General features: G+C 42.3%; 1 protein-coding gene across 1 annotated transcript in view; it reads right to left on the bottom strand.

Moving 5' to 3' along the window:
* tmtc2b (transmembrane O-mannosyltransferase targeting cadherins 2b) overlaps positions 1 to 26,409 on the bottom strand; it is a 172,287-nt gene that overhangs the window by 78,579 nt on the left and 67,299 nt on the right. The window contains exon 2 of the mRNA XM_071343867.1: positions 18,061 to 18,640. Coding sequence (XP_071199968.1) covers positions 18,061 to 18,640 — 580 coding nt within the window. The remainder of the gene's footprint in view (positions 1 to 18,060; positions 18,641 to 26,409) is intronic.

The raw sequence follows: 26,409 nt of genomic DNA, 5'->3' as shown, positions 1-26,409 counted from the left end.
ACATCCTTTTATATACTCACACACACCTGGCCGCCTTTGGTTCTCACCTCTCCCATGAAGGGATACACACTACCAACATTTCAGACAGAGCAACACCTGAGGTCTGCCTGCCTCTTCTCAGACAGAGAGTCTGCAACGACAGAGAGTCTGCAACACCTGAGCCAGGCTGGTTACACTGGGCATGCTCAGTCCACTGCCAGAAACATAACTGAACAAAGAAACCATGTCCCTGATAACAGCAGTTTGAGGAGAGTACATATACAGACAATATATGAGGAGGTTCTATATCTAAATCAAATAAAATCAAAATAAAATACAACTTTATTGGTCACATACACATATTTAGCAGATGTTATTGCGGGTGTAGCGAAAGGCTTGTGTTCCTAGCTCCAACACTGCAGTAGTATCTAACGATTCACAACAATACGCACAAATCTAAAAGTAAAAGAATGGAATAAAAAAATATATAAATATTAGGATGAGTAATATCTGACTGGCAGTGGCTAAAATACTGTAGAGTAAAGTATATACATATGAAATGAGTAAAACAGTATGTAAACATTATTAAAGTGACTAGTGTTCCATTTAAAGTGATCAGTGATTCCATGTCTATGTACATAGGGCAGCAGCCTCTAAGGTGCAGGGTTAAGTAACTGGGTGGTACCCGGAACATGATATGTAATGTGAGGTGGTTTTGTGATGTAAAAATATGATAGGGAATATGTTAGCTTGAGACTCAATATAAACACGTTAAGGGAAATAAGGTACAGTGGTTTGCGAAAGCATTCACCCCCCTTGGCATTTTTCTTATTTTGTTGCCTTACAACCTGGAATTAAAATCGATTTTTGGGGGGTTTGTATCATTTGATTTACACAACATGCCTACCACTTTGAAGATGCAACATCTTTTTTATTGTGAAACAAACAAGAAATAAGACAAAAAAAACTGAAAACTTGAGCGTGCATAACTATTCACCCCCCCAAAGGCAATACGTTGTAGAACCACCTTTTGCACCAATTACAGTTGCAAGTCTCTTGGGGTATGTCTCTATAAGCTTGGCATATCTAGCTACTGGGATTTTTACACATTCTTCAAGGCAAAACTGCTCCAGCTCCTTCAAGTTGGATAGGTTCCGCTGGTGTACAGCAATCTTTAAGTCATACCACCGATTCTCAATTGGATTGAGGTCTGGGCTTTGACTAGGCCATTCCAAGGCATTTAAAAGTTTCCCCTTAAACCACTCAAGTGTTGCTTTAGCAGTATGCTTAGGGTCATTGTCCTGCTGGAAGGTGAACCTCCGTCTCAGTCTCAAATCTCTGGAAGACTGAAACAGGTTTCCCTCAAGAATTTCGCTGTATTTAGCATCCTCCATCATTCCTTCAATTCTGACCAGTTTCCCAGTCCCTGCCGAAACACATCCCCACAGCATGATGCTGCCACCACCATGCTTCACTGTGCGGATGGTGTTCTTGGGGTGATGAGAGGTGTTGGGTTTGCGCTGGACATAGCGTTTTCCTTGATGACCAAAAAGCAAAATGTTAGTCTCATCTGATCAGAGTACCTTCTTCCATATCTTTGGGGAGTCTCCCACATGCCTTTTGGCAAACACCAAACATGTTTGCTTATTTTTTTCTTTACGCAACAGCTTTTTTCTGTCCACTCTTCCGTAAAGCCCAGCTCTGTGGAGTGTACGGCTTATAGCGGTCCTATGGACAGATACTCCAATCTCCGCTGTGGAGCTTTGCAGCTCCTTCAGGGCTATCTTTGGTCTCTTTGTTGCCTCTCTGATTAATGCCCTCCTTGCCTGGTCTGTGAGTTTTGGTGGGCGGCCCTCTCTTGGCAGGTTTGTTGTGGTGCCATATTCTTTCCATTTTTTAATAATGGATTTAAATGGTACTCTGTGGGATATTTTTTTTATAACCCAAGCCCGATCTGTACTTCTCCACAACTTTGTCCCTGACCTGTTTGGAGAACTCCTTGGTCTTCATGGTGCCGCTTGCTTGGTGGTGCCCCTTGCTTAGCAGTGATGCAGACTCTGGGGCCTTTCAGAACAGGTGTATATACAGTTGAAGTCAGAAGTTTACATACACCTTAGCCAAATACATTTAAACTCAGTTTTTCACAATTCCTGACATTTAATCCTAGTAAAAGAGCCTTGTCTTAGGTCAGTTAGGATCACCACTTCATTTTAAGAATGTGAAATGTCAGAATAATAGTAGAGAGAATTATTTATTTCAGCTTTTATTTCTTTCATCACATTCCCAGTGAGTCAGAAGTTTACATACACTCAATTAGTATTTGGTAGCATTGCCTTTAAATTGTTTAACTCAAACGTTTTGGGTGGCCAAACAGTTCTATTTTTGTTTCATCAGACCAGAGGACATTTCTCCAAAAAGTACGATCATTGTCCCCATGTGCTGTTGCAAACCATAGTCGGGCTTTTTTATGGAGGTTTTGGAGAAGTGGCTTCTTCCTTGCTGAGCGGCCTTTCAGGTTATGTCGATACTGGACACGTTTTATTGTGGATATAGCTACTTTTGTACCTGTTTCCTCCAGCATCTTCACAAGGTCCTTTGCTGTTGTTCTGGGATTGATTTGCACTTTCCGCACCAAAGTACGTTCATCTCTAGGAGACAGAATGCGTCTCCTTCCTGAGCGGTATGACGGCTACGTGGTCCCATGGTGTTAATACTTGCGTACTATTGTTTGTACAGAGAATAGTGGTACCTTTAGGCGTTTGGAAATTTCTCCCAAGGATGAACCAGACGGTCTACAAGGTCTACAATTTTTTTCTGAGGTCTTGGCTGATTTCCTTTGATTTTCCCATGATGTCAAGCAAAGAGGCACTGAGTTTGAAGGTAGGCCTTGAAATACATCCACAGGTACACCTCCAATTGCCTCAAATTATGTCAATCAGCCTATCAGAAGCTTCTAAAGCCATGACATAATTTTCTGGAATTTTCCAAGCTGTTTAAAGGCACAGTCAACTTAGTGTATGTAAACTTCTGACCCACTGGAATTGTGATACAGTGAATTATAAGTGAAATAATATGTCTGTAAACAATTGTTGAAAAATTACTTGTGTCATACACAAAGCAGATGTCCTAACCGACTTGACAAAACTATAGTTTGTTAACAAGAATTTTGTGGAGTGGTTGAAAAACTAGTTTTAATAACTCCAACATAAGTGTATGTAAACTTACGACTTCAACTGTATACTGAGATCATGTGACAGATCATGTGACACTTAGATTGCACACAGGTGGACTTTATTTCATTAATTATTTGACTCCTGAAGGTAATTGGTTGCACCAGATCTTATTTAGGAGCTTCATAGCAAAGGGGGTGAATACATATGCACGCACCACTTTCCTGTTTATTTATATTTAGAATTTTTTGAAACAACTAATTTTTTCACTTCACTTGACCAATTTGGACTATTTTGTGTATGTCCATTACATGAAATCCAAATAAAAATCCATTTAAATTACAGGTTGTAATGCAACAAAATAGGGAAAATTCCAAGGAGGATTAATATTTTTGCAAGGCACTGTAATGGTTGATTTATACATGTTGAAGAGGGATAAATGACCTATGCAGATTGCTCTCAGGTTCTCTACAGCCATACAGTATGTCCTTCAACTGTAGTTTGACTCTTTGGGGAGGGGTGGATGTGGGTGGCTAATTTGGGGATGACCTAACCTTACATGTTAGGCACATGAGGTGTCAAGACATCATGCCAGGATAAGTCCTCTTTATCCAGCTGACAGTTGTAAAGTATCATGTCTCAGCATTGTGTATTCACAATGCTGTGTATGGGAGGCATGGTATGGAAAAGGGGTCATGAGATCATATGAGTTTAGCAACATCACCGACCCCCAGTTTATTTTTCCCAACATAAAAAGTCCACATAGTTCAGGAGTGGGACCGGTAGTAATAAATCTAGTCAATAATAATTTTAGCAGCAGCCTAGGTGTGAGGGGGAGCAGTAGTTGTTAGGAATTTAACAGTCCTATGGCCACGGAATAGAAGCTGTATAGGAGTCTGTTAGTCTAAGTCTTGATGCACCTGTAACACCTGCCGGAGCAGTCCATGTCTCGGGTGGCTGGAGTCTTTGGCAATTTTTTGTGCCTTTCTCAGACACCGCCTGGCATGTACGTCATGGATGGCTGGGAGCTCATCCCAAGTGATGTGCTGGGCCATCTGCACCACCCTCGATAGGGCCTTCGGGTCGAGGGCGGTGCAGTTGCCATACCAGACGGTGATACAACCAGTCAGGATGCTCTCGATGGTGCAGCTGTAAAAGTTCCTAAGAATAATCATTTCAGCCTCATGAGGGACTACCGAGCCTTCTTCACGACTGTGCTGGTGTGAGCGGACCATGTTAAGTCCTCAGTGATGTAGACACAGAGGAACTTGAAGCTCTTGACACTCCACTGCGGCCCCGTCGATGTGGATGGGGGTGTGTGCACCCGCCCCTGTAGGCCACGATCAGCGCCTTGGTCTTGCTGACGTTGAGGGAGAGATTGTTGTCCTGGCAACACACTGCCAGGTATCTGACCTCCTCCATGTAGGCTGACTCATCGCAGTTGGTGCTCAGGCTTACCATCAGCAAACTTGATGATGGAGTTGTGTGAGGCCACATAGTCGTGGGAGCACAGGGAGTACAGGAGGGGGCTAAGCACACACCCCTGAGGGTGTTGAGGGTCAGCATGGCAGTGTTGCGGCCTACTCTTACCACCTGGGGTCGGCCCGTCAGGAAATCGAGAATCTAGATGCAGTGGGAGGTGTTCAATCCCAGGGTCCCGAACTTGGAGGGCACTATGGTGTTGAATGCTGAGCTGTAGTAAATGAACAGCATCCTCACATACTGTAAGTATTCCTCTTTTCTAGGTGGGAGAGAGCAGTGTGGAGTGCAATTGAGATTGCGTCGTCTGTGGATCTGTTGGGGCGGTATGCAAATTGAAGCAAACATGATGCAAGTGCTGCTTTGTTTTCTCCCCTGTTTGAGATGTTATGGCAGAATGTACTATTATGTAGGCACACCTGTCCACAGTCACAAACAGAGGAACTATGGGCCTTCACTCCCTTTATACAAAATCTAAACTGCACATCAAAAGGGAACTATTTTAATTTCAGTCATCATAAAATGTTTACCCAAAATCACGGGGTAGACATTTAGTTCTCTTCTCTCATTTCTCATTTTTAAAGCTCCCGAGTAGACAAAACTCTTTGTCACACAGTTGTCCAAACATTTACTTTAATAGCCAACAAACAAAGCAATTTGCTTGATGGAAAAACATTGCATACGCCAAGTCCTCAGGAAATACTTTTTACTGCATATTGCTAATGAAGAAACATTCTGAGCTCATATTGAAAAGCAATGCTAACGTTGGCCAAGCTAGGTGTACTAATTGTATCTTACTTCAGTATCTGTTAGCGAAAATGAGCCTATGAACCAGTTCCACGTATAACAATAGCTAATAAAAAGTTTTTTTCCCACAAAGATAAATCAGTTACACTACAAACGTAAGCGCTGCCAGCCATGTTATATTTAGTAGGCTTAATACAGGCTAGCATGCTATGCTTCCATAAATGCTACAACACTACATGATGAATATCCACGTTATAAAGGGGGACTTGAATAAACACACTCTGACAGTGTAGAAAATGATTCCCATCCCTATTGACTACATGTCTTGGCTGTAGTCTAGGATTGGAATAGAGTCTAATCCTGACCTGTTGAAAATAGTGCAGAATGTGATATCCCTAGTGTAAACATTAGGCCAGACTCCAATACACATGTACCAGTGTAACTATAGCTAGCTAGAGCAAACGGGACAGTGCTAATGTTTGTGGCAGGATATATCATAGTTTGTTTGTTTGTCAAAAAGACGTTGACTCTTAGAAAAAAAAGTGGTATCTAGAACCTTTAAGGGTCTTCGGCTGTCCCCATAGGAGAATAATCCTTTTTGGTTCCAGGTATAACCCTTTTGGGTTCCATGTAGAACCCTTTCTACACAGGGTTCTACATGGAACCTAAAAGGGTTATACCTGGAACCAAAAAGGGTTCTACATGGAACCAAAAAGGGTTCTCCTATGGGGACAGCCGAAGAACCCTTTTAGAACCCTTTTAGAACCCTTTTTTCCAAGAGTGTACTAGATGTACAAGATGTCTAAGTCTGTATGGTAATTAAAAACAGCTGTTTAATTGTAGTGACGGGTGACTGGCTGGAGGAACACAGTGTGTTTTTATTTTTTATATAAAGGGGGTAAGCAGCAACCAAGAGCATCCAAGAGTTCTACCAGGTCTCTCAATAAAACTCTCCCCAGAGAACTAGGAAGGAGAGGCTGCCAAGAGCTCAGAGACCCAGCATCCAGCCTCTCTCTCTCTCTCTCTCTCTCTCTGTTAACCCAACATATGCTCATTCACTTACTCTCATCCTCTCTTTCTTTTTTCAATGCACACACACACACACACATACAATTGCCTCTCACACACCTCTTTGTTGCTTGACTATGTCAGGAAAGGGAAATACTGAACACCAGCATATTTGATGCTGATGATATTTCATGCTGACGAGATGAAATCTATCATTCCAACAAGCACATTATATATAAAGAAAATGGAACACAATACTAAGCATATCAATGATTTATGTTTATCATCAGTCTTGCGCTCAAACTGCTGCTTTAGCATATCTACAGTATCTAAAATCCACATGCCTGCAATGTGTCTAACAATCATTGAAACCAATGACATTTTAAATATTAAGGAATTTTCTTTTAGAATGCCTAAACACAAATCCAAATGGTGGCCGTCTCAGGTTGACAGCAGCGACACATTTGATGTGACCTCACTGAAAAGAGGGTAAAATAATATTCTGTCCTTCTTTCGAAGAAAGGCATAGAAAAAACAAATTATATTCATGTATTCTCAGTGCTAACAGTAGCTTGCATACAAAAATGGTCTGGAAAAAAATCATGTCATTTCCCAGGAAATAGCACATGCTAAATTAAGAGTGATGGACCTCTCCGTCTTCAGTTCAATAACATGCTTTTCTCCCCTGCATCTGTGTGACAGGGCTCCATAACTGACCAATCAGCGGCAAGCCGTCCAAGGTGTAAAAAGACATGGACAGCAGCCACTTAATGCTGGCAGAGACAAAAATACATTAGCATGTGAATAGCAGCTCCAAGAAATTAGGCTCAAATAAAGCGATGTTTTCGGAGGTGCCAAGACTCATACCTGTGGAATGGAAGGAGTGCAACAACAACAACGCTCCAATAAAACGTGATGAAATATGTAGGGATTTTCACATGGCTGATTACTGTGTGGACGAGGGCCTGGTACAGTGTACACCAGTGGTTTGTGTTCTTGGAGGGTGGGCCAGCTAAAACTGGGCTACACAGAGAGAGCGAGCCATTCACATTAGTCACGCACATTCTCTCTTTAAAAGTCACTTCTCTTATTTCTTAAAAAATATTTATTTATTTCTCTCTGTCTCTCTCTCTCCTCATCACCCACTAGTAATAGCAATGTGTTGGCAGTTTCTTTGGCTGGTTTTATAGACAGAAAAGGCTGTATTATGAATCTGTCAAGAAGAAACCACAGCTAGAAAAGTTGACCAGTGGCCAGCCACTGGCATAGACTAGAGTGGACAATGATTTAGCAAGACAGAAATGGCAACAAATGAAACCTGCTGACTGGTCAGTCCGGCTTTTCAGAGTATACAGAGCTGATGGAGAGCGGGGACTGAATGTCAGCGCTGAATGTGTAGAATCCGCACTATACAGTACATAGTGTGCCAATAGCACCTCTGCTGCAGGCATTTGAGTTTGGCTGGCAGGCCATGGCTGGAAAAGGTCCAGGTTCTAGTTTTGTCCAGGTTCCATTGACTCAGAGGAAATGACTGGAGACACACACACATGTACTCGCACATACACACAATGCTGGCCTCGAGCAGCTGAGATTATTCCCATGTGTCATTCCATGTTGTAACAAATGGACACCGGTTATAGCCTGGTCATCCTCTATTAGTGGCACAATAAATACACACTGAAATCAAGGGATATTTTTTTAGCAGTTAGTATAAATCTTATTTAAACCTTTGGCTTAGCTACTCAGCAAAAAGTTATGCACAGAGATCACATTCCAAAATATCCATGCCATAGATACCACAGTAGACATGAAAGTAGGGCTGGGCAATATGGCCTAAAAATAATATCTAGATTAAAAAAAAAAAATCTATGGTCGATTCACAATATAGTGTATATCTAGAAGAAATAAGCTTTGTTGTACATTTAAATGTTATTTTTTATTTTTTACATTTAACTAGACAAGCCAGTTAAGAACAAATTCTTATTTACAATGATGGCCTACACCAGCCAAACCCGGACGACGATGGGCCAATTCTGCGCCGCCCCATGGGACTCCCAATCACAGCCACTTGTGATACAGCCTGGATTTGAACCAGGGTGTCTGTAGTGACACCTCTAGCACTGAGATGCAGTGCCTTAGACCGCTGTGCCACTTGGTTAAATACACTGCATTTCAAACAGTCAGCAATAATCTAATGAATTCAGGGCTTGTGAAGTTATACCTAGGCTAAATATAAGCCTTCCACAACCATCATTTTATTATTTTAACAAAATAGTTTAACCTGCTTTATTGCAAAAATCACTGTTCTGGCTTTCAAGTCTATCTGTGAAAATTCCCTTTTTGTTACAAGTTTAACCAGAACCATGCATAATGCACATTCACTAATAATGACTAACTTCTTGTAGCAGGTATTATAGAAAATGAACACAGGTCTCATGGACAATCTCTCAAACGCAAGCCCACATGCTAGTGAGTAGCCAGCTTATCTTTATATTTCATTTGAAAGTTTCTAGCTTACAAGGTAGAACAGTTGAATTGTTATGAACACACCCGTATGTCCAGCTCCAACTGTTTGAACAGCATGTCAGCTTGTCCACTTTGTTCAGATGTTGAAATCAAGTGGTCTACCTTATTTCCCAGAATGAGAAAACGAGTTGCCAATTCCTTACACAATTGTGTTTTATGCTTATTGCACATTTATAGAACTCAGACTAGACAACTAGTATAACAGTATTTGGCCAAAATGCTGCTAGAGGTACCGCAATGTCGTGCGTGACAAACTGAGCATTCATTTTCCAGAATCAATGTTCATTGATCCTCCCGTTTTAGTGGTGTCTGCTCTGTGTGCAATTTGAGGAGTTGAGACATAAAAATCATTAGAAAGATTAACTTCTCCTTTATTACAGTAAAATAATATCTCAATGTATTTCAGTGTCGACATGACCGGTACTGTTGGACCAAACCTCAAATGCAAATAGCGAGTTGAAACCGTTTGTCAGAGAGGAAGAAGTGATCTCTCATCTTTGTTGTTGTGAGTGACGGGGGGAGGGGCTTTGTGTGTGTGTGAAAATGGGAAGAGGCACACAGCACAGAAGGAGCGAAAGAGATGAGACCAAAAAGACAACATGAGAACAAGTGGACATAAATACTCAGAAAAACGTTCTTTTTTTTTTACTGATTCTTGCAATACAAGCATTTGGAATATCGCGCAAAAACATACATCCTAATTAATCAAATTAATTTGATATATATCGTCCTACATGAAAGGTGAATCTAGGTGAAAGCTATGATCTAGCCTGGCGGATATGAGTCACAAACGGTCGCGGCATAAGCTCAAAACTTTTAAAGAAAGAACCACTGTACATCGCACAGTTCGGGCTTGATCTGATTTATCTCTAGAGAAACTGGGCACAGAAGAAAAAAACGAACTAAATGGAATTAAAATAATTGAACAGACGTCGGTCAATTAGTTGTTTAAAAACCGAAACCGCACAGAGAACACATAATGACACAATGGGAGATTTGCAGTGGATATAAAACGTTAATGTAATTGACTGAAAGCCACAATCAGATAAGGAACCCATTTCATGATCCGATAACGTTTTCGAAATGTCAACCTACTTCAACTGAGAGTATACAGGAAAATGTACAATACCATGTTAACATGTCATCTAGAGATGAGGCGAGAGAGAATGAGTGATTTACAGTGTCCATATTATGACAGCCTCAGCCTCAAAAGGAGTTGGTGTCAGTCTCATCTGTTTGAGGCAGAGGCTGTCCTAATATGGACACCGTAATAGTTAGATGTTAAACAGTGAAACACAGTGGCAGACTGAGCTTTAACACCTTAAATAATACCTTATTTCTTTCCAATCTCCAAGCCTCACTTCCTAAACGTTGTATCCCTCCACAACGGCCTGTTCTCACACTTCCTAAACGTTGTATCCCTCCACAACGGCCTGTTCTCACACTTCCTAAACGTTGTAGCCCTCCACAACGGTCTGTTCTCACACTTCCTAAACGTTGTATCCCTCCACAACAGTCTGTTCTCACACTTCCTAAACGTTGTATCTAGGGTTGCACATTTTGGGGAATATTCAGAGGTGGAAACTTTCCGTGGGAATCCACGGGAATATATGGGAATTAACGGGAATATATGGGAATTAACAGAATGTCACGCCCTGACCTTAGAGATCCTTTTTATGTCTCTATTTTGGTTTGGTCAGGGCGTGAGTTGGGGTGGGCATTCTATGTTTTGTGTTCTTTGTTTTCTATTTCTGTGTGTTTGGCCGGGTGTGGTTCTCAATCAGAGGCAGCTGTCTATCGTTGTCTCTGATTGAGAACCATACTTAGGTAGCCTTTTCCCACCTGTGTTTTGTGGGTAGTTGTTTTCTGTTTTGTGTTTGCACCAGACAGAACTGTTTCGTTTTGTTCCATTTTGTTTCAGTGTTCAGGTTTAATAAATGATCATGAACACGTACCACGCTGCACCTTGGTCCACTCTTCCTTCAGCCCACGAGAAACGTTACACAGAAATATATGCAAATTAATATTAATACCATTTAAATGTAGATGTTTTTTGCATTGGATATATTTACCATATCATATTGAAACATAAACCTTTTACCTTATCATAAGTAGACATAATTGCAAATGATTAAATCCTTCCAATAAAAAAAACAACTATTTAGTTATGAATTGAACTTTAATTAAATGAGTTGACTCTTCACATGGGATGACTTCACTGAACAACAAAAGAAAGGGACTATTGAATTATCCCCAAAAACGTTTTCAACTTACATCTGTAAAATGATAGTCTAGAAACTAAAGCTTTGATTGTCTTCCTCACAGGCTTCCATGTCTTCTCCCTGGACCTACTCAATGTTCACCTCTTGAACATCAGACTCTGAGGCCTCATCTTCACTGTCACTTTCCAACCTTGTTGAGGATGGCTCTTTGTCAGGCTCAAAAAGCCTCAAATTTGCCCAGATGGCCACCAATTTTTCAACCCTTGTATTGGTCAACCTGTTGCGTGCTTTGGTGTGTGTGTTCCCAAACAAGGACCAATTGCGCTCTGAGACGGCTGATGTTGGCGTGATTTGGAGGATGATGGAGGCAACAGGGGAAAGAGCCTCAAATCCACAAAGTCCCTTCCACCAGGTGGCTGATGAGATGTTGGCATGACTGCCATATTGCATCTCCATTCCAAAGCCCTTGCTTGGAAGTGTACTTTGCCAGACTGCCAAGAACCTTGCCCTCATCCAGGCCAAGGTGGCGAGACACGGTAGTGATGACACCATAGACCTTGTTGATCTCTGCACCAGACAGGATGCTCTTGCCAGCATACTTGGAGTCCAACATGTACGCTGTGGCATGTATGGGATTCAGGCAGAAGTCTTCACGCTTTTTTATGTATTTCAGAACTGCAGTTTCCTCTGCTTGGAGCAACAGTGAAGTGGGCAGGGCAGGGCAGTACGGATTTCTTCTCTTACATCTGCAAGCAGAGTCTGAACATCAGATAGGATGGCATTGTCTCCCTCAATCCGTGCAATGGGTACTGCTATAGGTTTCAGGCTTCTTACCACTCTCTTCCAAAATCATCCAGGAGGATCCTCTTGATGGAACTGTCCATAACTGCAGACTGTGATATGGTCATTTCTTGGAGAGACTCCTTCCCCTCCAGGAGACTGTCAAACATGATGACAACACCACCCCAATGGGTGTTGGTGGGCAGCTTCAACGTGGTGCTCTTATTCTTCTCACTTTGCTTGGTGAGGTAGATTGCTGCTATAACTTGATGACCCTTCACATACCTAACCATTTCCTTGGCTCTCTTGTAGAGGTTATTAATGACCGCCTTCAGCTCATCTGCAATGTAGAGACCGGTGTTTCTGTCCCTTGTGTCTGTGCTCTTGTAGAATCCTGCTGTGGGGTGGAGATGATGTAGTTAATTATTCCTTGCCCACGAACATTCGACCACCTATCAGAGATGATTGCAATACAGTCTGCTTTCTCTATGATTTGCTTGACCTTCACTTGAACTCTGTTGAACTCTGCATCCAGCAAATGAGTAGATAAAGAATTTCTGGTTGGAGGGGTGTATGTTGGGCGAAGAACATTCAGAAATCTCTTCCAATACACATTGCCTGTGGGCACCAGAGGTGAACCAGTTGCATACACAGCTCGAGCAAGACATTCATCAGCATTTCTCTGACTACGTTCCTCCATTGAGTCAAAAAAACTTCTGATTCCAGGAGGACCATGAGCTGTTGCTATCGATAAGGTGTCTGATTCATCATTTTTACCTCGAATAGAAGTAGCAGGACTTTTGTCAGAGGTTGCTTGTTGTGAGCGATGAGGGAACTTTATGCACTTGGCCAGATGATTCTGCATCTTTGTTGCATTCTTCATATATTATTTGGCACAGTATTTGCAAATGTACACAGCTTTTCCTTCTACATTTACTGCAGTGAAATGTCTTCACACATCAGATAGTGCCCGTGGCATTTTCCTGTAAAGATTAGAATCCATTTTTTATTTAAAAAAAAATACAATTCCATGTACAGATAAATAGTTAAGCAGTTAGATTAAACAACTCCTTTGTAAGATAATGTATAAAAACATGTATGGAAACAGGTGAATTAACACTCCTTAGATAGCAGTCTCAAGCAAGCTAAAACCCACATGGTAGCAAAAACTAACACGCAGAAATTGTTAACAAGTTAGAAAGGATTTAAACACACTTTGCTGTAGACTACTATTTACTAGTTAACAAAAAAATAATGTATGTCATATACAATATATTCACCCCACCCAGTATCGTAATCAAAACTTACCAGAAAGCATGTAGTCCTTGGCTCAGACAGTGTAGTAGTGTGGGCTCAATAGCATCTCATTAGTGTGCAAGATCATGAGAATTAGCTGTACATGTGATGGAGGTCAGCGGAGTCAATCACCACCTTCCGGAGACACCTGAAACCCCACCTCTTTAAGGAATACCTAGGATAGGATAAAGTAATCCTTCTAACCCCCCCCCCTTAAAAGAGTTAGATGCACTATTGTAAAGTGGTTGTTCCACTGGATATCATAAAGTGAATGCACCAATTTGTAAGTCGCTCTGGATAAGAGCGTCTGCTAAATGACTTAAATGTAAAATGTAATGTAAATGTGATGGAAGAGTGCACTCATGTGATGGAAGAATGCAGAGGGTTGCAATTCCATTGAATTGGGGATAGTTTAACCAAAATAAGCCACAAGACCTAGAATTGCCATATGTGTATCCCACAAAAAAAAGGTTCACTGTTATAAGCTAACTTTTTTAATGAATTTAAGCAAAGTTCCCAAAACTCCCGGGCTTAACTCCCCATGGAAAATTTCCGGGAAAATGCTGTAAATTTACCGGAAAGTTTCCGACCCTTTGCAACCCTAGTTGTATCCCTCCACAACGGCCTGTTCTCACACTTAACGATGGGAAGTTCTTCATCACAAAGCTTAACGGCTCAACTGTCATCACCTGATATATCTCTGGGCCAGACTGTGAAAAAGTACATTTATTTCTGTTGTGTCCATTCCAGATCTTTACATATACACAGGCTGATAGGTTCGTAAGGCGGACATTGGCCTAATGACAGTGGCCTGTCCCATTCATACTAACAAAGTAGACATCTGAAATCAGGTTTCAACATTCATTCAGATGACTTGGCGTCGTTATCGCAGAAAAAGACATCCTGTAACCGTACATACTGTAACCGTACATACTGTAAACACATGAGACCTGCCAGCCTTAACGACACTCAAGTGATGGGAGTGATCTGTCAACTTCCCCTGCTTGTTTCCTCTGTGCTGGGGTTCAAAGATATGCAGCGAGTCTGTGATACTGCACTAGAAATTCACACCAAATAAGCCCAACTTATTTCTAAAGCATTCTATCCTTTATTCCTTATTTCATCTGAAACAGCACAGGGAGAGAACACAGCCTCACAATGTTTGCTGTCCTATGTTGATCTAAATACAGACTTTTCCTTCCTTTTCCTCCCTCAGAGTAAATTATGTTAAGTGTTGAGCAGGTGCAGGTAGACCCCATGACTCCATCATAGCCAATTCAAAGATGGCACTGCAGACAAAACATCCGTCACAAGCCTCTGATGTATTCAACTGATTTGACAGTAAATGGGATCTACTTGTCATATGCATAGAATATGGCGCACAGGTGTTTTCCTAGACAATTCATCAACACCATGGCAAAGCATAAGATAATCCATAGGCTCTGGCCCATCCATGACAGCATTGTGCAAGTAGATCGGCCTGTATTGGCAGGGGAGGTGTGTTTGTGTGTTGGGTTTCTAATCAAATATTTAGAAGCTGTCAGATATGAAGTATCCTCTCCTGTAGCCCTCCTAGCACTGCGTTCTCCCGGCAATGCCAGGCCTGTCACACTATTAGCAGGCCTGTCTGCCTCAGTCAATGTATGGGCCATACTCCAGAGGACACCAAGGCTCTGTTAAGGCTTAAATCATGAGAGAGGCCCGTGTGGAGACGAAGACAGCTAGGGGCCTCGCTCACTTTTTCACACTATGATGAGCACTAAAACAGAAAGGCTAGATTTTCTTCCTTTCTCTCTCTTTCTCTATTTTTTGTCTCTGTCATTCCCTCTCCTCCGCCCCCACCAACTCTCCCCCTCGCAGAAATGGGCTTCGTACATCGCCTGTATGAGTCAGCATCCTGGAGTGCCATCGGCACTTCTTGGATCCCTTTTGTCACATTTGTGCACATGTCCTGTTCAATTTGGCCTGATGTGCAGAGACTTGTGGAAGTCACATTGATTCGACAGCAGACGGTAAGCATTTGTGACGGGGCGCAGTAGAGGAAAAGGCTACTTGATGATGGCTTTGTGCTCAAAAAGAAACAAGGAAATTGTAAGACTAGGCTAGATTCTCATTCCTGTTTATCTTTGATTTGTGTAGGTATAAAGGCTTTACTTGGTTTATTTTTCTCTCCCTGTAATATTATTAGGGCTGTCAAACGCGTTATTTACAGTTAACGTTTGAGATTTGTAATGCCCTAAAAAAAAGTTCACATATTTCATCTCATCTCCATTTCTTCAACCAAAAGTTAACGTTTCCGCACTGACCCTTTTAAGAGCAGCACAAAACGTACTCGGCTGTGCTGTGTGCTCTCAGTCTCAGCAGCTACAGATATAGGCTCTTAGTTAAAAAGGCTTCTGAAGTTTAATTATATACACAACAATTATAATCTATCATTCACATGTCCTGTTGCTGCAGAATTATTTTCCTGCTGTAGCAAACTGGCTTAAATTAATAGCTCAGACACACCGGTATGATAGTCAAATGTTTCCTCTGAACAGTGTCAGCAGTCAATCTCTTTTTGTGTTTACAACACTTGTTGTATTCGGCGCATTCTCGTATTCGCTAGATATCACAACATAGCTAGCTACACTGCACTAACTCCGCAGCTAACACAGGCAGCTGTTTCATGGAAACAAATCCATTGTGATTTAGTTATAATGTCAATACTAGCGACAGTGGTTAGCTAGCTTGGAGGAAGTATTTAATGTGGTGTGCAATGCGTCTGTGCACTTAGCTATCTACCATCCCAAAGCCTACATTGCATATGAAGTGTGACTGGCTCATGACATTTAATGTACAGAGAAAATGCCCTCTTTTTTTCCTTTTTGTTGTCACCCCTATTGGCTCCCCCAAGTGTTGGTTCGTGCTCTCTGATTGGCTCAAAGTCAAGTTATTGGCCACTGATAAGCATTACGAATTTACAAGTAGAAACGGCATTTCCGTCACTACCGGGTCGGCATGCAGTAAGCAGGTAGAACGACCTACCACTGTGATAAGTATCTGTCGGCAGTGAGATTCTCTGTGCATTTCATACTGAAGATCTGACTTCTGTAACAGCTCCTGTAGAGCGGTCTGTGGTGCTTAAACATCCACCATGCACGCAGCTTTGAGCAACAATAAAGCTAGCCGTCTAGTTATGCACAGTTTTGCACAGAAGTTGCTAGCAAATGCTAACGTTAGCTAGCTAGCTAACCAAACGAGAATGTTTACAATACCATGGATGAATGCCTCTTGTTTAAAATAATTTCCCACAACGGAACAGGACATCCATTCAATTTAGCTACTGTTTTTGTTGTAGTTAACAGGTTAAAAGATTAAAGCAAACGATCCCAATTCTAGTAGTAGCAGCTTGTGATCTAGTTGAAGAACATGGATAAGTAGCCTAGGCTAAATCTAATAGCTGTATGATATTTTACATGATCTCAGACCTGACTGATCTGTTGTTATTTATTTAGTGTTTACCTGTCACGTTCGTTATAGTGATGAGACCAAAGCGCAGCGTGATTTGAGTACATCTTCTTTAATGAAGAAAGAACACTGAACGAACTATACAAAAACAACAAAACGAACGTGAAGCTATATAATAATAGTGCTGACACAGGCAACTAACCATAGACAATCACCCATGAAATACTCAAGGAATATGGCTGCCTAAATATGGTTCCCAATCAGAGACGACGATAAACAGCTGCCTCTAATTGAGAACCAATCTAGGCAACCACAGACATAACAAAACACCTAGACTAGTAACAACCCCATAAACATACAAGAACCCTAGACAGGACAAAAAACATATATCACCCTTGTCACACCCTGACCTAACCAACAATAATAAAGAAAACAAAGAATACTAAGGTCAGGGCGTGACATTACCCCTATAACCAAAATATATTATACCTACAGCCCAAATGTGATGTTCTTTTAAATTGAAACATCTTTAATTATGGTAAAATTTAAACAATATATATTTGTTTCAATTAATCAAATTAATCGCACAGAAAACCATGTGATTAACTCAATCAAATTATTTAATCGTTTGACAAGTGTTACACAAACACACGCTAAAAACACATGATGAAGATTAATTCCAATGATAACGTCTTACATGTAAACAAAGTACCACCTCATCATCATTATGTCACTTTAAAGTATCATTCATCTCAATAACATGCACTACATTATAGTGACAGACGATGAATTAACAAATCCTGAAACTGTGATCGTTTTGATTGTTTACGTATTACTAAAGCGAGATCTAATATGTGTTTGGTAACAAATTGTGTCACAAGGGGAGTTATCGATGGATAATGATCATGACACTGTTCAAGGATAATGTAGAATTTGTACACAAAACGACAGACAGCAAGGCAGCAAGGCACCATGAGAATTCAAATTCAACTGACAAAAGTCCTTATCAGCTTCCCATCACCCTATTTCCATAATAATACGATTCCATAACTCACGTCACTGCTCTGACAGTCACTTACGGATGTGTATCTTTGTGTTTGTATCCAAATACACAAACAGTATATAGAAATAGCCTACTTTCCCTTTGTTTTTCTTCCCCACGTGTATATTTCCTTGCATTCAAAGGACAAAACAGCAGCTCATTCCGGATCACACAGCTGCACATACATGGCAAAATGTTTTGCAAATTACATCCTAATGAAAAGCAAACATAACACAGGCATACTTCCACACAACAAAACCCATGTGAATAGATCGGCTTTCCACTTTGCAGTTTCCGGGGTTTTGCCAAAGGGAGAGAGAGAGGAGGAAATCAGATACATGGGAAAAAACAAACTGTTTACCTTGTAGAAGAGCATGATGACCTGACGCAACTTGAGCCGGTGGAACACGCAGACGTCATAGAGTGCCGACACGGCCAATACAGTCACCCCCTGCTCTTTCCACAGCATGCTGCAGGCAGCACAACCCAGGCTGCCCAGGAGCCAGGCCCCCAGCCTGCAGGGCCCCGCAGTGCCCCCTCGCAGGGCGCAGTGACGCACGTAGCACAGCAGAGACAGCAGGAAGAAGAGGGCGGCGCCCACGTCGGCACGGCCTACCACGCCCGCCACCGCCTCCGTGTGGATGGGATGCGAGGCGAACAATAACCCAGCCAGGAGGCTCCACAGGCCCTCTCCTAGCAGCAAGCGGGCCAGCCAGGTGAAGAGGGCCGTGACGGCCCCATGGAGGCCCACGTTGACCAGGTGGTAGCCCCAGGGCTCCAGGCCACCCAGGGCATGGTTGAGGCGGAAGGAGAGGGTACACAGGGGCCGGTAGGACTTGTGGCTGCCGCTGTGGGTGAGCAGGGTGCCCCAGAAGTCATCGTAGAAGATGTTGATCCACGGAGTCTCTGGTAGCAGATCCTGATTGGTTTTGATCGCACGGCTGTGGGCAGATGGAAAACAGAGGGGTTAGAAGATGCATGTGCAATGATCCTCATGCTTATAGATAACTTGATCAAGGGCAATGCCACCACAGCGCTTGGGACTGGCGTTTCAGTCAATTCAATCAATATGACACAGTATGTTTTCACTGTACTATCACATTCAGTAGAATTGCAAGGACTGAAAGAAATGTCTGGCTTTTTTTCAAACTCAGCAGTGGTCATTTATCATGCCCCAAAGATAGGAGCCTTAGACAGAAATCAAATCACCTTGAAACCTGCTCATGCTTGACAGGGACACAACCCATCACAGAGAAGGCTGATGTACATGTAAAGATGTGTGATCACCCCTCTGAGTGTGATACATTGCTGTATATAAGTACTGCAGCTTGAAACTTGCGTAAACCTTCTTTGAGAGTGGTATTGTGGCCTTCACCGACATAAAGTCTGAGTAAGCAGAGAGAGGAGTGCTCACCAAGGCTCTTACTGTGTGGACTCAGGGACTGCAGAGGCGCATGTACCACACCCTTGACCAAAAACAAATAAAGCAACAAAGAGAGAGAGAGAGGGGGAATGCCATGTTGGCATAAAGGAGCATGGGGAGCCAGGGACCAAAGACGTGTCAATCACTGCTAGCCCTGTGTTTACCAACCGTTGAGTACTGGGTATCTCACACACAGACACGCCACACTGTGTCAAGAGAGAGAGGCAAGGGAGGACGGATGAATAAATATGTTTGTGGAAGGGATTACAAAGCAGGAGGGACTAGAGAGAGCAAACTAGAGAGCAGTGTTAAGGCCATGCATAATAAGTGTTGAGGGGCCATGGACACTCATGGAGAGACCATGCTGTGCATGTACAGTAGCTACCCCACCACGGGGCAACCCTGGCCTGTGTACTGTACTGTCCCCCCTCCCCATGGCTGGTGTCCGGGGTTGCGCCTGAGTGTTTGACCCTGACGGCCATACATCAGGCCCAAGCTGTGTGAGGTGTGAGGGTTGGAAGATGTGCTATTAGCCCCCTACCGGAGCAGATCATGTCTGCGTCTTTGTTACCTGGCTGTTACCGGCACTGACACAAGACCTTGAACCCCGTGTGTCTGGGAAGTAGGCGGGAGACAGGGGGAGGCAGGTGGAGCAGGCGGGGAGATGATGGCTATGTAATGAGCCTCCTTAGAGAGGAGGAGGTGCATGATAACACAGAATGCCACCGCGTAATTAAAAAGCCTGATGGATGGGATATGACACGTGTGATAACATACCGAGAACGACAGGTTGTAATGAGTCCCCACGGCGGCACAATTAGCACACGCCATTAGACGTGGAGCGAGGAGAGGGAGAAAACAGGCACACACTGCACAACACACAATAACGGACTGAGACAAACAAGGAATTCAAAGAAATGCGCCACGGCGGCAGATGAATCAAGGTGAATAATTTATCTATGGATAATTTTGGGGGGGAAAACTCTGCCTTTGTGTAGCTCTTAAACCTAGAACTTTTACCCGGCATTGTCCTACATGGCCGCAAATAGCAGCCATCTTGCACTGCTTCTCAATATGGCTATGCCAGAAAGCAGATGAGGTTGTTGAAAAGGGGAAAGGTATGAAGATTGCAACCCACAACAAATAGCTAAATGAACTACCTCTGACAGGGCGAGGACAGATAGCTCTCCTTATGATAGATCTGGGGGGAAATTAATAGAACCAACCTGGCCTATATGGAAGCGGAGAGGCAAAGATAATCAGCCAGAGATATTTCTATGTAATGAAAATGCCTGACATGTCAGTGAGCAGATCATTGGGTTTCAGACCTGGTTTCAAAACTATTTTAAATAATTTCATATACAAGAGCTGGGATTGATAGAGCTTGCCTGGCACAATCGAACCAATAGAATAGTCACAAAAGTGCCAACCCCACCCATCTGGCTCTACAGACAGGCTAAAGCAAATGCTGAAAGTATATGATAGATTTCTAATAGTATTTGAACCCAGGCCTGATGGGTTTCTCTGAACCTCCAGGCAACTCACCACTGGCAGAGTAAGATCTCTCTTTGGTTCATGACTCTGATATACAAGTTTATTTTCTTTAGCCAATTTGTCAAGTGAGATCTTCACTCCAGCACAAGGCGCTCACATCAGAGGCATTATGGTTCAATTACATCTTTAATCCATTTGGAAGACAAGTGTGCCTTTTTTCCATTGTACATTGAAGTGGTGGCAGAAAGGACAGATACATTATATACTGTTTGAAACCTCACCAGCTCTGGCACCAAAATAAAATACCAAAAACCAATGCCAATCTAAACACAATACCCCATAATGACTAAGCAAACCAGGTCTTAAGAAATGTCTGTAAATCAATAAAAAATAAAAATAAACAGAAATACATTATTTACATAAGTATTCAGACCCTTTGCTATGAGACTCGAAATTGAGCACAGGTGCATCCTGTTTCCATTGATCATCCTTGAAGTTTCTACAACTTGATTGGAGTCCACCTGTGTTAAATTCAATTGATTGGACATGATTTGGAAAGACACACATCTGTCTATATGAGGTCCCACAGTTGACAGTGCACGTCAGAGCAAAAACCAAGCCATGAGGTCAAAAGGAATTGTCCGTAGAGCTCAGAGACAGGATTGTGTCGAGACACAGATCTGGGGAAGGGTACCAAAACATTTCTGCAGCATTGAAGGTCCCCAAGAACACAGTGGCCTCCATTCTTAAATGGAAGAAGTTTGGAACGACCAAGACTCTTCCTAGAGCTGGCCGCCCGGCCAAACTGAGCAATCGGGGGAGAAGGGCCTTGGTCAGGGAGATGAACAAGAACCCAATGGTTTCTCTGACAGAGCTCCAGAGTTTCTCTGTGGAGATAAGAGAACCTTCCAGAAGGACAACCATCTCTGCGGTACTCCACCAATCAGGCCTCTATGGTAGAGAGCCCAGACGGAAGCCACTCCTCAGTAAAAGGCACATGACAACCACTTGGAGTTTGCAAGAAGGCACCTAAAAGAGTCTCAGACCAAGATTCTCTGGTCTGATGAAACCAAGATTAAACTCTTTGGCCTGAATGGCAAGCATCACGTCTGGAGGAAACCAGGCACCGCTCATCACCTGGCCAATTACTATCCCTACGGTAAAGCATGGTGGTGGCAGCTGTGGGGATGTTTTTCAGCGACAGGGACTGGGAGACTAGTCAGGATCGAGGGAAAGGTGAACGGAGCAAAGTACAGGGAGATCCTTGATGAAAACCTGCTCCAGAGCGCTCAGGACCTCAGACTGGGGTGAAGGTTCACCTTCCAATTGGACAACAGCACAAAGCCAAGACAACGCAGGAGTGACACGTGTCTGAATGTCCTTGAGTGGGACAGCCAGAGCCCGGACTTCAACCCGAACTAACATTTCTGGAGAGACCTGAAAATAGCTGTGCAGCGACGCTCCCCATCCAACCTGACAGAGTTTGAGAGGATCTTCAGAGAAGAATGAATGAATTCAGGTGTGCCAACCTTGTAGCGTCATACCCAAGAAGACTCGAGGCTGTAATCGCTGCCAAAGGTGCTTCAACAAAGTACTGAGTAAATGGTCTGAATTACTGTATGTAAATGTAATATTTATGTTTTTTTTTAAATAAATTTGCTAAAATGTATAAAAACCTGTTTTTGCTTTGTCATTGTGAGGTAACGTGTGCGGATTGATGATGGATTTTTTTCCTTCATTTTAGAATAAGGCTGTAAAGTAACAAAATATGGAAAAAGTTAAGGGGTCTGACTACTTTCGAATGCACTGCATGTTCAGCTCTCCGAGTGTCAGCTTCTTGAATGTCATGTCAGAGAGGCAGGCGATCACCTACACCACTGCAGTTGACAGGCACTCTCAGGGGGAGAGGATGGAAGACTGTGGAAAGAGAGAGAGGGGAATAAGAGAAGGGGTCGTATAACCCACGTCTCCTTACCCACCACTGCTCCAAGTGGATGTCTACAGAGGAATTAAGACATTTGTATGATGACAAGTCTAATCATAGCCAGTTTCACAATGCAATCCAAGGCCATTCATTAATTAATCCTGTTCAGCATGGTTGCGTGGGTCCTGATCACCGCAGCACATCCAGCCCCATTCAGCTCTGGCTAAAGGGCCTGCCGGTCCTGCCTGGCAGAGTGGAAGATTGGGTTTATGTGGCTGGGCACATCTTTCTGGGAAGCTGGCAGCAGGAAGACCTCTCTGTGCACTGCAAATCTTTTCCAGACGTGAGTGCATTCCTTCACCACCCGCACGCTTTCTGCGCCTGCCTGGCGACTCCCAGAGGACCGGCGGGATCATGTGACCGCTAACAAGCGAAACCCGAAAAAGCATCACCTCCCACTTCCTCACACCCCACCCAGGCTTCCACCCTGTCCCACCTAAGTTATGTCTGCGCCCCAATTTCTAGGAAGAGTATTGTGTGACTTAATCGGTCAGATATTTTTTTCCTCATCACTCTGGCTTGCCAAAGTTTTTGCACAGATTCTGGTGCACTTTTTACGTACTAAGTATTTCAATGTTCACTTTTAACAGGAAGGTTCATCCAAAGCTCAAGAAAAGATAGGCCTACAGAGCAGGCTAGTCAGAAAAACATATAAACGATGCAAGCTCATAGAGGAAACATTATCAACTTTATGTAGGCCTAGTATGTAGATAACTTAATCCACCAGGCAAGATGGTACTCATAGTGATTGTTGTGGTGGATCTAGACAAAACTCAAATGCAGCAGTGTTGATAGCAGCTCATGACTTCAAATGTTTTGAGACCAGAGTAGTGCATGACTTCATCAAAACAAAGGCGTGTGATTCACCCAGAAAGGAAAACAAACCCAGTAAAGTGTCTGGTGCTTATATCAAAGCCGTGATTAAGAGCCAATTCATGCTTGATCCGATAATAAGGTCGGAGGCGCCGTATTGATGGTGTGACGCAATTGCGGAGCCTCCGGAGGCAAGCAGAGATCAAATTGAATTTCATAGTGCTTTTGCCGTGCGCCTCTCAAATTTTTAAAAAATGCGGAGGGCTCCGTGTAGCTCCACATTGATTGGTTGACGGTACTGTAGGTGAGGGCAGGAAGTCCGGTATAAACAGTAACTCACTTCCTTGACAACTTCCTTCACAACAGCTCTGCGCTGCTCTGCAAAGTGCAAGAAGAATGAATGCCCTGACTTCTGCAGAGGCCAAATATGGATACCTTTTTGCAAAGACGTCTCAAAATTATGGAGATTGATCAGTGCTAGTTTGAAAACGCAAGAGTTAAAAGCTCAATTGAAATAATAAATGTATTTTCATTTTAATAAGAGTGTGTATGATTCATGCCACAATGAAATTGCAATGTATGGACCCCCAAAATATTTTCTATGTACCGATTCCATGGCACACGGTTTATGAACTGATACGCAAAACTTTAATTTCAATTTAAATGATTATACAAAATTCTTGCATCCAATAGAACGTTAAATATATGGGGGATACAACCTTTCCAGCTCTGCAGATTTTGCTGTGTCATTAGATCATTTGGCATTAGATCATTTATTTTGGTGCTGTCCATATGTAGCTTGTTTTTGGTCACAGTTCCAGGAATGGCTGAAGAATTGCAACATTTACATGTAGCTAACTCTGCAGATAGCAATATGACTTCTTGACGCTAGGGGTCAGATTTATTTTTATTTATTTTTTAAATAACGTTCCCAAGGTAAACGGAATATTTCTCAGGTCCAGATCATAGAATATGCATATAATTTACAGATTAGGATAGAAAACACTCCAAAGTTTCCAAAACTGTCAAAATATTGTCTGTGAGTATAACGACACTTATTTTGCAGGCGAAAACCTGAGGAAATCTAACCCGGAAGTGATTTTTAAAAATTGTATCTGTGTTTCATTTCCAGTCTTTCTTCCATTTAAAGGGGTATCAACCAGATTCCTTTTCCAATGGCTTCCTCAGGCTGTGACCAGGCTTTAGACATAGTTTCAGGCTTTTATTTTGAAAAATGAGCGAGATTTTTCAAAACTAGTCAGGTGTCCTTTGATTAGTTCCTGCGCGCGAGAGGGGTAGCTCTCCATTTTCTCTTATATTGAATAGGTTACGGTCCGGTTGAAATATTATCGATTATGTATGTTAAAAACAACCTGAGGATTGATTATAAAAAATTAAATAAAAAAACATTTGACATGTTTCTACGAACATTACGGATACTTTTTGGAATTTTCGTCGAACGGAACGAGGCTGTAGTTTTCTGAACATAACGCGCAACCCAAATGGCGTTTTTTTGTTATAAAAGTAATATTTATCGAACAAAAATAACATTTATTGTGTAACTGGGAGTCTCGTGAGTGCAAACATCCGAAGATTATCAAAGGTAAGCGATTCATTTTAGTGCTTTTCTGACTTTCGTGACCATGCTAATTTGGGGCTAGCTGTTCTAGCATTGATTGATACACTCACAAAAGCTTGGATTGCTTTCGCTGTAAAGCATATTTTCAAAATCTGACATGATAGGTGGATTAACAACAAGCTAAGTTGTGTTTTGGTATATTTCACTTGTGATTGCATGATTATAAATATTTTTAGTAATATTTTGCGCCCTGCTATTCAGTGGTTGTTTAGGAAAATGATCCCGCAGCAGAGAGGTTAAAAAGTCATAGTCAATCAATCTATAATATAATAACACTTTTAGCAAAAATGTTTATCTTTAATTTACAATCTGTAAAAACTATCAGAATGGAAAGGTTCAGAACTTATGTGAAACATCACAGTTGAAAAATATAGAAATCCAATTTGGATGGTGTTAAGCGATAGATGGGAGGGGTTGAATGGTGGGAATAAAAACAACATGATAACTATTGTAAAATACACTGTGTCTGTAAAATGTATATAGTATCAATAAGCTGGAAGTAGAAGCCTAAGTGTTGTTGTTCATTAGTTTACTCCAATTAGGTGAGAGGTGGCAGGGTTAGTGGAAAATAATAAAGGAAAATATATTGAAAAAATATATGTATATATATATACACAGTGCATTCGGAAAGTATTCAGACCCCTTGACTTTTTCCTAATTTTGTTACATTACAGCCTTATTCTACAATTGATTGAATTCGTTTTTTTCCTCATCAATCTTCACACAATACCCCATAATGACGATGCAAAAACAGGTTTTTATACATTTTAGAAAATGTATAAAAAATAAAACATGAAATATCAAATTTACATAAGTATTCAGACCCTTTACTCAGTACTTTGTTGAAGCACATTAGGCAGTGATTACAGCCTCGAGTCATCTTGGGTATGACGCTACAAGCTTGGCACGCCTGCATTTCGAGAGTTTCTCCCATTCTTCTCTGTAGGTCCTCTCAAGCTCTGTCAGGTTGGATGGGGAGCATTGCTGCACAGCTATTTTCAGTCTCTCCAGAGATGTTCGATCGGGTTCAAGTCCAGGCTCTGGCCGGACCACTCAAGGACATTCAGAGACTTGACCCGAAGCCACTCCTGCATTGTCTTGGCTGAGTACTTAGGGTTGTTGTCCTGTTGGAAGGAGAACCTTCGCCCCAGTCCGAAGTTCTGAGCGCTCTGGAGCAGGTTTTCATCGTGGATCTCTCTCTGTACTTTGCTCTGTTAATATATCCCTTGATCCTGATAAGTCTCCCAGTCCCTGTCGCTAAAAAACATCCCCAAAGCATGATTCTGCCACCACCATGTTTCACAGTAGGGATGGTGCCAGGTTTCCTCCAGACGTGACGCTTGGCATTCAGGCCAAA

The sequence above is a fragment of the Salvelinus alpinus genome, chromosome 15 (genome assembly GCF_045679555.1).
Source record: "Salvelinus alpinus chromosome 15, SLU_Salpinus.1, whole genome shotgun sequence".
Classification (NCBI taxonomy): domain Eukaryota; kingdom Metazoa; phylum Chordata; class Actinopteri; order Salmoniformes; family Salmonidae; genus Salvelinus; species Salvelinus alpinus.
This window is presented reverse-complemented; position numbering and strand designations above follow the sequence as displayed.